The sequence below is a fragment of the Carcharhinus amblyrhynchos genome, chromosome 7, assembly GCF_965287045.1.
Source record: "Carcharhinus amblyrhynchos chromosome 7, sCarAmb.v2.hapA, whole genome shotgun sequence".
In the NCBI taxonomy this organism is placed as follows: domain Eukaryota; kingdom Metazoa; phylum Chordata; class Chondrichthyes; order Carcharhiniformes; family Carcharhinidae; genus Carcharhinus; species Carcharhinus amblyrhynchos.
This window is the reverse complement of record NC_137330.1, coordinates 91,992,346-92,008,603: the sequence shown is the minus strand read 5'-3', so window position 1 is coordinate 92,008,603 and position 16,258 is coordinate 91,992,346. Positions and strand designations below refer to the sequence as shown.

Sequence of the window (16,258 nt, the reverse complement as noted above, 5' to 3'; positions counted from 1 at the left end):
CCTCACAATGCCTCAAACCCAGGTTCGATTCCTGGCTTGGGTCACTGTCTGTGAAGTTTGCATGTTCTCCCCATGTCTGCATGAGTTTCGTCTGGGTGCTCCTGTTTCCTCCCACAGCCTGAAAGACGTGTTGATTAGGTACATTGACCCCAACAGGCACCAAAGTGTGGCGACTAAGGGAATTTCACAGTAACTTCATTGCAGTGTTAATGTAAGCCTTACATGTGACTAATAAATAAGCTTTAACTTTTGCATTCTTCTACAAAAAAAATGAAACTTTTAACATCTTTAAAAATATACAAAGTTGCACTCCCTCAATTGGGTTTCTCCCCCTAATCTTACCTTGCAGATAGACTCGCAAGACCAAATTTTTTTGCCATAGCCTGCAGCATTTTGACAGGATTAGCCTCCTCATTAGGCCCTCTGGTCTTTTTGCTGTTCTTACTTTTTGTTTTCAGTTTCTTACATGGCTGCTTTACATAAACCTCAGATGCAGATTTTCCTTTTAATTCTTCACAAAAGCTGAACTTGGGCATAGATCCTTCCAAACTGGATATCAGTGGATCTTGATAATTTTCTATTTTATCTTTGCTGTAGATTTTTGGTTTGTAGCCATCAGTTAGCAAGTCACAAGTATCTGTATATATAAACTGCAAAATGTTGGCAAACAAGTCAGTCTGAGTCTTATCCAGAATGTACAAGTCACATCCCACTGCATCACTTTCCTGTAGTTGGGCATCAGGGATCTCAACGTGTTCTCCATCAGGAAAGAAAAGCTTTCGAAAGTAGTCGGATCGCATGGCCAAGATATACTTATGCCCTGGAAAAATCTGATTGCCAACTTGACAGGTGACATCATGGATACTGTCAGTTTCAGTGGCTTCCCTGAGTAGTTTACTGAAGTCTTCATTAAAACTTGAGGAAGACACGTTTGGAATTTCATATAGGCTAAAAAAAAACAAATATTCTATGACAGTGCAATAATACAAAAATAATAATAAATTAGGCAGCACAGCACATGGTACCAGAACGCATGTGATTACAGGAGGGTAGACAAGTTAACAAAGTGGGCAGATACAGCTCAATACAGAGAAGTGAGAATACACTTTCAGGAAGGAGACTGAAAAGTAAAAGGAAAGCTTAAACAGGATGGATGTGGAATGGTTTAATGGTGCTGATACATACATGTTTAAACGTAGGAATGTAAACAGAATAAGCTATAAAAATACAAATAGACAACGGTTTTTATATATTTCAATAGTATATATAAAGCAAGACAGTTATGATGAATTTTGTACAAAAGTTTAGGCCACACTCGGAGTACTTTGTGCAGCTCTCTCCACCTCATTACAGAAAAGATATTAAAGCTACAAAAATGCATCAAAAAGATTGGAAGAATTGGAATATTTCTCCTCCGCACCCACCCCTACCTAGAATTATCGTAAAATTGGCAGAGAAAATTATTTTAGGGAAGTGAAATACCTCTACATATATGGCTACTGAAGTAAAAACTACAACATTTACAGAAGAGGAAATTGGTACATTCTAGGAACAATGGAATACAGCAAACACAGAGGCAAGGAAGTAGAATTCAAGTAGATGGCGCTAACTGAAGATTTAGGACTGACAAATCACTGGGCTGGATAGCCCAAATGTGCTACCATTTCTATGACGCTACAGTACAGATATTTATAACATTTAAATATTATAGTGAATTTGCAGAGTAAGCTCCCACAAACAGCAATGCGATAAAAGCCAGGTAAGTGTTACAATCATGTTGATTAAGGCATAAATGCTGCCAGGAAGAACACAAACAGTGCCATGGGATATTTTATGTTCAATTGACGGTAGGTAGGACCTCAGTTTCACATCTCACCTGAAAGAATAAATGGGAAAATGGTGGTAATGTCATTTAACCAGCAAGCCAGAAGCCCAGGCTAATGTTCTGGGGACAGTGGTTCAGATCCCACCACAGCAGCTGATGGAATTTAAATTCAATTAATGAAGTCTGGAATTGCATGCCAGTCTCAGTCATGAAAACCATGAAAGTATCGATTATTGTAATCTGGTTCACTATCGTCAATTAGGAAAGGAAATCTGTCATCCTTACATGGTCTTGTCTACATGTGATTCCAGACCCAAATAATTTGGTTGACTTTTAATTACCCTCAAATATCTTAACAAGCCATTCAGTTCATGGGAAATTAGGGATGAGCAACAAATGTAGATCATGCCAGCGGCACCCACATGCTGTGAAAGAATAGATGAAAAGGTCAGCCTGAATGTTGCACTCCAGGTTTCTGGAGCAGGACTTTAACCAACAAATAATGCTGCCACCAGAAACACAGCTGAAACTACTGCAAACTTTTGCGTAAGCATGGAACCAAATCTTAAAATACTAGTATGTCTATCTAAAATATAGGGACACAAAGATATAGGGGGCAATTCTCCCATCCTGCTGTGCTAATAATAAATTAGCACAACAGGCCAGGAAATTTCAGCAGAGGCAGATCAGCTGTCCCCAAGCGCATCTCCTAGCGCCAGATTTCTGGCGCTGTAAGCTCCGTGCGGAAATAGGCGTGGAGCTGTATTTGGTATGCAGGGGAGATTTTAATACAATTTAAATATAATTAGAAGGCACAGGACTGAAGTCTTCAGGCCTGCTAACCTTCCCTCACCCCAGTGGCATGACCCTGCTGGAGTGAGGGGAGATGGGGGAGGGGGAAGGGAGGGACAATCTAGGCCCCCCCAAAGGGTGGGGGGGGGTAGAGTGACCGGGGTTGCACCCTGGATATTGGCACCTTGGCAGTGCCCAAGGGGGCAAGGTACCAATGCTAAGGGGGCACATTAACACTGCCCATCAGGTATGGGGCAGTGCCAAGGGAGCAGACTCTGCTGTCACGCAACAGACAGGATTGTGTGTGTGTGTGTGTGTGTGTGTGTGTGTGTGTGTGTGTGGGGCTAGGGAGGGAGGAGACCAGCGCTCCAGACCGGCCACCGGCAAATAGGGGTGGGGGTGGAGAGTTTGTGACTGGGCCTGGACATGGTCAGGGGGCCAGCAATTGGGCTGTAGGGGGAGGAGGGTGGCTGGCCAGCGACTGGGGAGCCAGCAGACAAGGGTCACTGCACTTGCGCCGATCTCAGCGCTGACAGATCACACATGCGCGATGGCCCACTCAGCGCTATACTACTGGCCTCTCCAGCGGCTAAGCCTCACTCGCTGATTTTCAGTGTGATTTACACTAGTGCACAACGTGTGGGAGATTCATTTAAAACTTCCACCAAAAAAAAAAACAGTTGACTTACTCCAGTTTTCACACAAATTTGGCATAGAATTCTTTTGTGAGAATTGACCCCATAATTTTATTTCTTGGCAGATACGTTAGAAAGCAGACGCTTAGAAATGTGAGGTCTGACAGGTCACAAATGCCTTAAAATTCTATTTTAACCTCAGAAGCAGCAGATTCTTTGTTTCAGTTTTCTAATTCTCTCAAATTCTTGTCTGTCACTCTCTATATACATCCCATATTTCTACCCACCTTGCTCAGTTCAGTTAACGCCTTTCTAACAAGCAAAACAGTATCAGTGATAGAGTAGCTTGCAAGGCTGCTTTATACGTCATGCACTCCTGTCCAATTCCACTCCAAGCCACTCACCCAAAATAGGATACAAATATAAATATGGAATTAAAGTAACAGAGCATTGGATATAAATTACAAAGAGTTTAAACAAGTAGTTTAACAACACATTTCACATTATATCATTGAGATTGGTTTGTCTTTAGTATTTCTCACTGAAACAATAATTCCACATTTCTACTCTTTCAAGAGGATAAATATATCATGAATAAATCAAAGAATAAAACATCACATAATGATGTGCCTACTCTTTGGTAAAGCAAATTAATCCCACTCATCTGCTCTTTTCCCATCAAGTAATTATCTAATACTGAATCTGCTTTCACCACCCTTTCAGCAGTGCACTCCTGAATGTAGCAACTGGTTAATCTAAAAATAAGTTTCCAGATTTTAGTTCTTTTGCCAATGTTCTCAGGTTATGAAATCTTCTGCTTTCAGAAATCATTTTCTCTTATTCTTAATTTTAACACATCTATTAAATCATCCTTTGACCTTTACTGCTCAAAGTAATACAGCTTCTTTAGATCCTCTACGTAACCAAAGTCTGCATTCCTGGTATTATTCCAATTAGTGGCTTCTTGGCCGGTTCAAAAACTCTGATTTCCTTCCTAAAATATTGTTTCAGAATTGAATACCATACTCCAATGGAGGTCCAACTGGTGCTTGATAAAGAATTGACATACTTCTTTGCATATATATCCAACTTCTCAATTAATAAAGCAAAATGTCCCCCAAGCTGTTTTAACAGCCATCTCTATTTATAAAGAGATTAGAAGGGGAGCTGTAGATAAAGTATTTCCTTTGGTGAAGGAAATTTAATACAAGGGGGAAGTCTTAAAATTAAAGCTGTGTCAGTTAGAAATGAAATTAACCATCACTTTTCCAATGGAAAGAGTATTTAAAAACTGAAACACCTGCACCTGAAAGGATGTGAATCGTAGCTCAACGGAAATCTTAACAAGCTTGATAGACTTTTGTTAAATAAGGGTAATGAAAGAAAGAACGAAAGATGGACAACAAAGATAGCTGAGATTCCAATAATCATGATCTAATAAAATACCAGTCTTGAGAAGCTGAATCGCCAATTCGTGCCTGACACAGCTTAGCCTTGTATGTTACAGAGAGTACATCACACACGCTTGAGAAGAAGCTGAATTTAAAGTCAAAAGCCCAAATTATCACACTTCATCATCATCATTCATGTTAAGAGTTGGGAATTAGAATTTTCACATTCTAATGGACACCGTGCAGAAAAACACAGGCAAGAAGAATTTCTTCTGTTTTGTTTATCCTCTTTGTGAATGTAAATAATCTACAATTATCTGGTACAAACTAAAAACTCACCTAGTTTTTGGATCAGACTGTAAAATAGCAAAGTTGCGTCCATTCAAATCCATGCTAACAGAAACAGCACGATGAATACAAGGAAGCTTTTCAAGTTTAATCCTTTCATACAAGCTGTTGCTCATTCCAACTGTATCAGCAAACTGGTCCAAAGGATTTTGCAGAATGTTGGGCAATTCCTCTAATAAAAACAGGAAAACCAGTTCAAGCAATAACATACTTCCTTGCCAAATCAGAACCTAAATTCAAAGCAGAGTCAGATTTACTTAGTGAAAATTCAGGTCTACAAATCCCACTTGAATAGAAAAACAATAACATTTACATATTTAAGATGTGCATTATGTAATTTTTAGAAGTCACAGCAACAAGTAATTTTTGGTCCGTGACCAGTTTAAATACATGGCAGGCATTTTATTTAAATAGGGGGATGACAATATTGTTCTTGCAGGTTAATTGCATTACAGCTTTTTAAAATGAATCCTTTCCTGCTAACAATAGAAAATGGTATCCCATTACTTAAATAATCTACTGTGGCAGGCCAATATCAACTTCAAATAGGCAATCCAGATGAGAGATCTATAAAGATTTAAAGTTTAAAGTTTATTTATTGGTGTCACAAATAGGCTTACATTAACACTACAATGAAGTTATTGTGGTAGTAAATCAACCAGTCCATTTTCAATAATTCCTACTATCAGCTTCTCATCACTAATCTATAAACAAGGAAAACATATCTCAAACCATAACTACCCAGAACACCAACTATCACTGATGAAAATTATATTTAAAAAAATCGGCAAGTACAAACCAGAATCAAAATGTAGCATTTAAAGCTATAGTGTCTCATAATAAATCATTTTATTTTCTGTACACATATCTATGATTAATACAGCTACAGCCTGTTTTCAGTAGTTCCAAATAAAGTCATTTCATGATTAAGTGGTTTAAGAATTACATCCATTTATTTGTTTTAAGTATTACCTACTTCATCATAAAGAAGTTGGGAACCAGCTGCAATCTTTTTTGTTCCTCTCTGCATAGTTACCAGCTGGATGAATTAAAGAGCAACTCAACCTGCAAGGTTAACTTTTGTTTCTCTCCACAGATGCTGCTTGACCTACTGTGCCTTTCCAGCATTGTTGTTTATATATCAGATTCTAGCACATGCGGTATTTTGCTTTAAAATTACAATTTGTATAAGCCAGCAATGCAGGCTACAGTATTTTAAAAGTTACATCACATTGAAAAATTTGGATCGATAGAAGTAATCCCTACTCACGTTAGGATTATTTTTATTTAAAATCACAAATATCTTCAGAGCTCAGTGCATGAAGACTCTCTTTCCGTTTTGACATGACATCACGTCAAGGCAGAACTTTTATTAAAGAGGTCAGTAAGATGGTAGTATATACTACAAATCATTAGTAAGCTATCATTTGGAGGGGAGGCTGTGGCATTGCTGTAGTTTCACTGGACAGGAAATGCAGAGGATCAAGCAAATGCTCTGGAGACATGGGTTCAAATTCCACTACTGCAGCTGGTAGAATTTAAAATCAATGAATAAATGTAGTACTCAAAAGCTGACATCAGTTATGATGACCATGAAACCATTGTTGACTGTGCCAAAAAATCCATCTGGTTCACTAATGTCCTTTAGGAAGTCTGGCACCCTTGACTTGTCTGTCTCACGTGACTTCAGACCCACAGCAATAAGTGGGCTGATAAGTGGCAAGTAACACAAATACCAATGATCAACTCCAACAAGAGAAAATCTAAACATTTCTTCTTGACACTCAAAAGCATTATCACAGCTGGATCCCCATCAACAACATCCTGAGTTACCACTGATTAGATACTGAACTAACCAGCCATATAACGGCTGTGGCAACACATCTAGCACAAAGGAAAATAGTTGTGGTTGTTCGAGGTCAATTGCCACATTCCCAGGATATCACTGCAGGGCTTTGTCAGGTTGGTGTCCTTAGCCCAACCATCTTCAGCTGCTTCATCATAAGGTCAGAAGTGGGAATGTTCGGTGATGATTGCACAATGTTCAGCACCATGCTCGACTCCTTAAGATACTGAATTAGTCCACACCATACGCAGCAAGACGTGGACAATATCCAAGCTTTGTCTGACAAGTGGCAAGTAACATCCATGCCACACAAGTGCCAGGCAATGACCATCTCCAACAAGAGAAAATCTAACAATCTTTCCTTAACATTGAACAGCATCATCATCGTTCAAGCCCCCACTCACAATATCCTGGGGTTACCATTGAGCAGTAATTGAACTGGATTAGTCATATCAATATTGTGGCTACAAGAGCAGGTCACAGTCTAGGAATCCTGCAGTGATTAACTCACCTCCTGACTCCTCAAAGCCTGTCCACAAGGCACAAGTCAGGAGTGTGACAGAATACTCTCTACTTTTCTGGATGACTGCAGCTCCAATAACACTCAGGAAGCATTACACTATCCAAGACAAAGCAGCCACTCAATTGGCACCACATCCATCACCTTCAACATTCACTTCTTCTACTACTGATGCACAGTGGCAAAAAAAATGTACATCCTGTACAAGATGCATTGCAACAACTCACCAAGGCTCCTTCAAAAATCTACGACCTCTACCACCTAGAAGGACAACAGTAACAGATGGATGGGAACACCACCACCTCTCAGATACCCTCCAAGTCACATACCATTCCGACTTGGAACTATATATCATTGTTCCTTCAATTTTGCTGGGTTAAATTCCTGGAACTCCTTTCCTAACACTTGTTGATGTTGCTACAATGCATGGACAGCAGTAGTTCAAAAATGCAGCTACGATCACCTCAAGGAAATTAAGATGGATAATAAATAATGGCCAAGCCAGTGACCCTCCCCCACCCCACCTCCCATGAAAAAAAATTAAAACTGAAAAGTGTTGTAGCCTGATGGGTATTCATAAATAAACCAGCCCTATTAACCTGGTGGTTAATAGGGCTAACTCTGTATCAAGCTAAGGACTATGAGAGCAACAAAGAACAGGTTGTATAGCTATGAAATAAACATAGCAATAGATTATACAGTGACTGTTGCTATGCTTTAAACAGACAGTGATGGAACACAGATCCCTGTGTGTCGTGTTCCTGAGAGAATTACAACCCTTTTGACAGAGGCACGACTCTCATTATTAGTAACTAAAAAGATAGCGATTGACTAGTGTTTGTCCTTGGAATACATTACTGGAAGCATGATCAGGACTAGCAGGATCTCTATAAGGAGGAGAAATAATGGCAGCAGTAACCTGGAATTAACCACTGTCGAAGCAAATGCTCGAACGTGGAACTTGGAGATATTGGAACAAAACCTATCAGCAGAGAATTGGATCAGTTTGCCTATTAGTTAAAGTCATGAGTTTGGACAGTTCGTGAAGTTTTAATACCTTTTAACTACATGGTGTAAAACTGAATAGGTCAGAGGTTGGTTATCTTGTGCATAACAAAGTCAGTCAGGGGCTTGTTACTTTGTACATAACAAAGCTTAATGCCTGGTGCAATTTTTGTAGTAACTTGGTACAATATAATAAAGGAAATACAATAATGTGAGAGCTTGAGCATCTTTGTCCACAGTGTCAGCTGACCAGAGTTCAAGGACAACAGTGTGCATGATAATCAGGTTATTAAAATAAATACGTGGAAATTCATGAACAGCTTGCAGTAAGATCCCTGTTAAGCATTTACAACTGTGAAGTTCTTGCATCCAGATCTTTTGATAAGCCGATTTAGCATTTACACCAAAAATAAAATTTAGTCTTCAAACACCAAGATTTAGAAGAGAAAGCTTTTAGGGAGATGGAAGGCTAAAGAGATAACCCACAGGCCTCACTATATGCTAAGACTTCAAATACCTGAATTTAAAATTTTCAAGCAGAACTGAGATCACATGCTTAGTGATAATCAGTAACAAAGAGAGGCACCATCATTTTTGTATGTTTAGAAAACAACGCCAAATGCCTTGATCAAATGAATTTATTAAGCAAACAAACTCCAAACTAGATAGACAAATTCCTTGACTAATTTTTACTGTTTCATTTAATTTTAATCCATTCAAACAAATTAATTACAAGAGTGGCAACAAGATAGAAGTGTTTACCTCTCTTTTCTGAATTTGTCTTTTCTGCTCCAGTCCAGCGTCCTGTAAACCCATCTCCATCTTGGGTAACAAAAATCATTTCGTTTTTGCTCAGAGCAATGTCTGACATGAAGACTTGTCGCCCATAAGCCCAACGACACTGTTTAATGAAGCAGCTTGAAGATCGCCAGCAAAACACCTGATGGAAAAGAAGCAAACTGAATTAAGTAACTGCCTACAAGTAAAATAAATGGAGGTGTTTTTTCCTAAGGAAACAATCAACTTCTGTACAAAGACAATAAGCAAAACAACAACACTCAAAATATTAAATTGGCATTTGATACCTCTGGATAGGGTACTTAATGCAGCATCCAAGATCCATAATTTTGAAGATTCAAAATCCCAACTTTTTTTGCTTGTAGTCAGACTATTACACACAATATGACAAAGAAGTAGGGAAGATAAAGGACCATAACTTTCTGGTTCCCCAGCATTGTATTTGGGGGGGTATCCCAAAGATGTACTGGGGAATCCCTCAAGGAAATTCTCTTGCAAGGGTTTACCTGGTAATTGACTAGCAAGTGAGAAGAACTTTGATCTTATCAGCCAAATCTTCCAAACCTCTCATTTGTCAAGCAATAGCCTTGTATCCTTGTTACTGAATGAATTCATCCAGTAGTTAATAGAAACTTGCCACTGTGTTCTGTTCAACACCAGATGCTAGCCAGTGCCACAATTCTACATCCACTTGTTATCATTGTGTATTCATATTGTTGCTTTAATCTGAAAAAATATTCAAAAGCACTTCACAAAGGCAGTACCAAACAAAAATGGAGGTCAAACCCAAGGACAAAAATAATAGGAAGGATGACAAGGTAAGTTTTGAGGAGGAGAGAGGAGTTGAGAAGCAAAGGAATCTAGGATTATTATTCCAGAACAAAGGTCCAAGGTAACTGTAGGCACAGGCACACATACAGAAGATTCCAGGGGTCAGGAAAATAATATTTGAGTTGCGATGCGGGAAGGTTAACAAAGGTGGGAGAGTTTAGAGATAGGGAAGGACAAAGTAATGAAGGAATTTTCTTGTTTTATAATATTTAAACCAAATGCACTTGGAGCATTGGAAGTCAATGGGGACCAGCAAGGACAGTCGCAATGGATGATTGGGGCAACATACGAGAAGAGATTCAAACATCAGAGCTTTGGATGAGAAGTTGTTTATGGAACATGAAGGATTGGGGGAGGAGCATCCGATTAGTACAATATGGCGTAACAAAGACATGTAAAGAGCTGAAGAGCTCAGGTAGCTCAGGATATGAGTAGTGTCACAGTGCTGCAAGGAATCCATCATCTCTACATAAATGTTGCCAATGTTTCTCATTTTCTTTTGACACATTTTCTTTAAATTATGCCACCTATTTATAGAATTGTGCATTGAAAGACCTTTCCTAAATTCATTTTTCAGAGACATCATAAGATTACAGGTTTCCCCTCAAATGGGAGGGGGTTCCCCCTCACTGCCCTCAATATTAACTTGCAAATATTGTAGTCACAGTTCAAATTTGTGTGCTGGGTTCCACCATCATTTAGAGTGGGAATGTTGATGGAGCTTCACCTTCCAGTCCGCCACCTGAATTCTCAGTTAAATATGATAGGGTGATGTAATTTTGGTCTGATCAGTTGGTCATGGAACTACAATTAAAATCGACCACTACTGATGTTTAGCATGGAAGCAACTCTATGTTGCAACAAATTGATACTCTATTCTAAAGTGACCTGGTGATTGTCCAACATGCCCTTCCACGTTGTCCTTTGAAGAATAGATGGTCTTCAGGTTTGATGGTCATTGTTATAAAGGTATCTCAGGTCCATCACACCTCTGTCTGTCAAAGACAAACCATCCAAGGTAACAAAGGTCCAAGGTAACTGTAGGCACGGACACACATACAGAAGATTCCAGGGGTCAGGAAAATAATATTTGAGTTGCGATGCGGGAAGGTTAACAAAGGTGGGAGAGTTTAGGGATAGGGAAGGACAAAGTAATGAAGGAATTTTCTTATTTTATAATATTTAAACCAAATGCACTTGGAGCATTGGAAGTCAATGGGGACCAGCAAGGACAGTTGCAATGGATGATTGGGGCAACATACGAGAAGAGATTCAAACATCAGAGCTTTGGATGAGAAGTTGTTTATGGAACATGAAGGATTGGGGGAGGAGCATCCGATTAGTACAATATGGCGTAACAAAGACATATAAAATGTAATCCCATTTGGTACTTGGCCCATAGCCTTGTGTGTCTTGGTATTGCAGTGCACATCTAAATGCTTCTTAAATCTTATGAGGGTTTCTGCTTCCATTATCCTTTCAAGCAGTGAGTTCCAGACTCCCACCACCCTTTGGGTGAAAAAGTTTTCTTCACGTCCCTTTTAAACCTCCTGGCCCTTACCTTAAATCTATGCCCCGATTATTGATCCCTCCAACAAGAAGAAAATGTTTCTGTCTATCTATGCCCCTCATAATTTTATACATCTCAATCATGTCCCCTTTCAATCTCCTCTGCTCCAAGGAAAATAACCCTGTCTATCCAATCCCTCTTCATAACTTGTGGGGGGAAGGTGGTGTTGGGACATGAGATTGAAGCTTGTGGCGGTACATAATTCTGCTGCTAACAGTTGTTCACAACATCTCAGATTTCCAGTTTTGGATTTCGAAATCTGCCCCTAGTTTGTCTCAGTAGATCAGTAGATGAAGAATAGTGCTTTTGATGTGGAGACAAAAATATCTTTAGAAAGACTGAAGTAAGGACTTGCACCAATCTCTCACGGCAGATGCATCTTCAACAGATAGATTGGTGCGAATGAAGTCAAATTAGGTTATTTCTTGATGTTAATTACCTAACCATTTGATGTGAGCCAACATGGCAAGGTTTAGTTAGCGACAATAGAGACAGAATACATTCTGCATCCTTGCTTCTCTCAAGACTACCCACTAATTGATATTCAACATGAAAAACATACTGATTCATCAAATGAGGGAGGCCAGTGGGTGGTGATCAGCAGATGATGTTCTTTGCTTTGCTCAACGTGAAGCCTTGAGAATCCAAAGTGTCCAGAATTAAGGTTAACTTGTGAAATTATTACCAGGGATTATCAATCTTAACCTTTGTTATGTCTATGTAATTAGTTTTTCCATATCAATTTGTATGCATGTTTTGGCAGCTGCTCTAGACCCTTCTCCCTCCCCTTTTTTTCTGTATCTTTACCTCCCTTATGCCCCTTTTTTTCAAATCTCCTTTGCCTTTAGGTTACCTGGTCTTGCCTCCTTTCATTTTTCTCCTCTCTGGTACTTCCCCATTACGAATCCTCCTCCAATCTTCATTATTTCCTGACATTCGTACTAACCTATGTTCATCCCAGTCTTGGTTCCAATTTGATCGGCATTCAGGGCCACCAACTGCCCAATTCTAATTCTCTCAGACCTTCCTGCCCAGCATGCCCATTTGAATGTAAATCCTGTCAACATCTTTCCTGTCCTACTCATCCTTCCCAACTCATAGGCTCTTCCAGTAAATCAATAATCACTAGGAATAGAGGTGAAGAGGAATAGAGTCTCAATCAAAGGAGGAGATCTCTTCTTACTTCTTTGTATCTATAAGCACCTACACTTGATTCCTCCTTCCAATCAAAACTGAGTTTTCTCCAGAAAATTCCCTCACCCTTAAGTAATTTTCAACAGAACTTTCAAATTCCCAATCGTCTAATCTTTGGCCACCCACTCACCTAAATATTTGTGTAAACAATGGTTCTCCCATCACACCCTCTCCAACTGTCTGCAGTAAATACCTTGTGTTCCATCCTAGTGTAGCAGTTTGGAATGTTTTATCATTTTAAATATGTTATAGCAATGCAAACTGTTGCTATTTAGATACAAGATAATTACATGATAGCAAAAATCACATAACAAGCAATTAGTAGCACATTACCTAATTTAAACAATAATGATACAGTTCCAAGAAACCTTAATTCATACTAGTACATTTTAATTGAATCACTGATGTAACATTTCATGCATAATGGCTCTCCTGGGCACCCCATCATGTTGTTCAGTAGAGATTTTGCACAAAGCATTCACATTTAGATGACGTACAAAAATTGATAGCTACATGTTTTTGTGATAAAATGCTAAACTATGCAAAAAGCCACTAGATGGCATCCATAAGATACATTCAGGGCAAACAAATTTCAATGACCAAAACATGAATTAAATGGCCTTTCATAGTTCAAACATTGGAGATAAATTTATCTCCAAGTCTATAAACTCGCATACCTTAGCATTTTAAAAGTATCATTTTCGATTAAATCTACAGATGTCGACAGTAACGCCTTTGCATTGAGCCGACTAAACCAGACTGTTACACCAGACAATGTAGCTAACAGAGGGTTTTGTATATTGTCTTCTCCACCACCAAAACAATTTCTCTCCCAAAGCACTGACAAAAGATTTCATTTAAGAGAAGTCAATTTAGATTCCAAAAATTGTTTACTGCAAAGGTGTTCCAGTTTGTGGCACAATGAAAACCATCATAATGAGCAAATGGTAATCAGGTTCAGCAATTTTCCAATTTCTAACAAAACCTGCATCTAGCTTCTACTCACAGCTGCTCCAGACATCACCACAGCCAATAGCCAGGACTCAAAACGAATGAGTGGATCCTAGGCATCAATCTTCTCAACCACTCTGGCTATTGTTTGAGGGAAAAAACATCATTTTCGTAGCAATACCATATTTCAAAAAATGACTTTAGTGGTTAGAATGTTCACCTATGCTAAGGCCAGTAGATGGCACCCATAACACTACAATTCAATCGCAGGTCTAGAGTCTGAACAAACCTTAGATGGAAGCTTGAAGTAAAAAGGCTTTCCAATTAATTTTATAAATGCTGAAAGACTTGAAATTTAAACTGTGAAAGTATTGGAAAAGAATACTTAACTGACAATGTGATGTGATTTTTCATTTTTATATTATAAATGATTTGTTAGCAACCAATAATGTCTAATAAGTGATCAAATTCTACAAATTTAAGCCCATAATTTGCACTATAACCAAAACCAGATGCCATGTGCCATAGTTTCCACTTCTGCACCAAGTAGCCTTACTGTCTGTTAACTGATCCTGCTTACAAAAGAAAGACTCTGAACCAATTAAAAGAACTCCATCACCCAGAGTTTCTGAATGCACGTTCCTTTTTTTCCCTCACTCCTGCGATCATGTATACAAGGTAATTTATTTTCTTTTTGTTGCAGTGGTTCAATATGTGAAGCAATCAGAACACAGCAAGAATTTTGTAAATTCAAAGTAGTTTTTTTAAATGTCACGCCAAACTTGTGTTCAGTCGTGGTCGACAGTGCTTGGTACCAGTGCTCAATGTAATTAGAATATATTACAATCCTTTGTGCTTTTACAGTAATCATTACCTTAAACTACAAATACTTATCTGCTTCACTATCACCTCTTTAGCTTTTTGAGAAGAGGAGGATGTTGACCATTTTGTTGTTTTATTTGTTCTGTGGATGCTTTGGCAAAGCTACATTAGTTGTTCATCACTAGTTGCCCTAGAATGATGATTGAACTTTTAAAGCAATTGTTGGTACAACTGAATGGCTTGCTAGGCCACTTTGGAGGTCATCAAAAGTCACCTACATGTATTAGAGTTGTATGTAGATCTGACTGGATAAGAGGAATTAATATCACAGTTGGCTTTTACAACAAAACAGTTAGACCAAAACGCTGAACAAAAAGCTTTAAAATGTCATCCGATTTGCTGGCTATTGATATTCTGAAAGTGTGGTAATAAGTAAATCCGTCCATATATGAGCTAAATACTTGACTTTTTTTAAAAAAGTGTATTTTTTTTTCTAAATATACCTTTTCCCACCCACATTCTCCATCCAACAGAAGACACTTCCTACAGTTGAAAAAGATAAGTGTAGCAATTTAGGTGCGTGGGGACACCAGATTTTCCAATATTTATGATGCAACCAGCCTCCATTAAGCAACACCATAGCACATAGCTAAAAACACAAAATCAAATCTCTGATCTTCTGACCTAGTGCATGCAGCAATGCTCTAACATAATGCATCATAATAGGAGACAGAGGGGTTCAGGAAAACTGCAAATATTTCCACTTACCCTGCCTGCTTCGTCCAAGGCAAGTATGCAAACTTTTTCACCCCCTCCTTCGTTAAGTACATGTGGGTCAACTTTATGATCCAGGTGTCCACCAGTAACAAGAACTTTCTTCAAGTTTAACTGCCTGCATATCCAAGAAAAAATTAAATTCAGCACCTCCTGGAAAGCTAATCATCATACATACAATCAAAGTTTAGCAATAAAAGAAAATTCAATATACGTCAGGAGCATTACTAGGCATTATATACAACTCCGTAACTGTACCAAACTACTACCTAGGTGCACCTTGAACGCTCTTAAGAGTTTGCACCTTTACCATCCTGTTAGATTATTGCAGATTCTTATCACCCGTTATGTGAGAAATTCTAATATCAGATTTAAATTGAGTTTTTTTACTCTACTACCTCTGGATCATTTTTGGATTTATATTCAGATCACTTAATATTTTATATGCTTCAGAGGACTCCAAACAATGTAAACTTAAATTATTTAACTCTTTCTCATTGAGTATTTACACGTATTTACTCCGCTAATCCCTCTAACCTACATATCTTTGGACACCAAGGGGCAATTTAAGTCTGTAGACTTTCAATGACTATTCATTGAAACAACACTTTAATAGTTTAAAAATGTTAATGACGAAAAAATACCTGGATGCAATTTTCTTGCATTGATAGCCTGTCAGCAAGTAAACATCACCTTTTCCCGTAACACACACAGTGGCTCCATCACTTGCTGCTGCCAGAGAAATCACTACGTCCTTATGATGCAAAGCTGATACTTGTCGAGGTGCAAGCACACATCGTTCACCATTAGGATCCATTAAGTAACCTGAATAAATAATTCAGTTAACTTGTAAATAGTGGCATGTCACAGCACTCAAGGAATTCACACACATTCAGAATAAAGTGTAATGTAACACTCAGATGTTGGCAAGCCCAAATATTTGAAAGGCAAAACCA

General features: G+C 38.6%; 1 protein-coding gene across 2 annotated transcripts in view; it reads right to left on the bottom strand.

The window, feature by feature from the left end:
- Positions 1–16,258, bottom strand: part of ibtk (inhibitor of Bruton agammaglobulinemia tyrosine kinase) — a 119,346-nt gene that overhangs the window by 50,217 nt on the left and 52,871 nt on the right. For both annotated transcript variants that reach the window (XM_080192793.1, XM_080192794.1), the window contains 5 exons: positions 15,947–16,127; positions 15,297–15,420; positions 9,125–9,302; positions 4,983–5,163; positions 343–948 (listed from right to left, as the gene is read on the bottom strand). In XM_080192793.1, the coding sequence (XP_080048919.1) occupies positions 343–948; positions 4,983–5,163; positions 9,125–9,302; positions 15,297–15,420; positions 15,947–16,127 (1,270 nt within the window). The remainder of the gene's footprint in view (positions 1–342; positions 949–4,982; positions 5,164–9,124; positions 9,303–15,296; positions 15,421–15,946; positions 16,128–16,258) is intronic.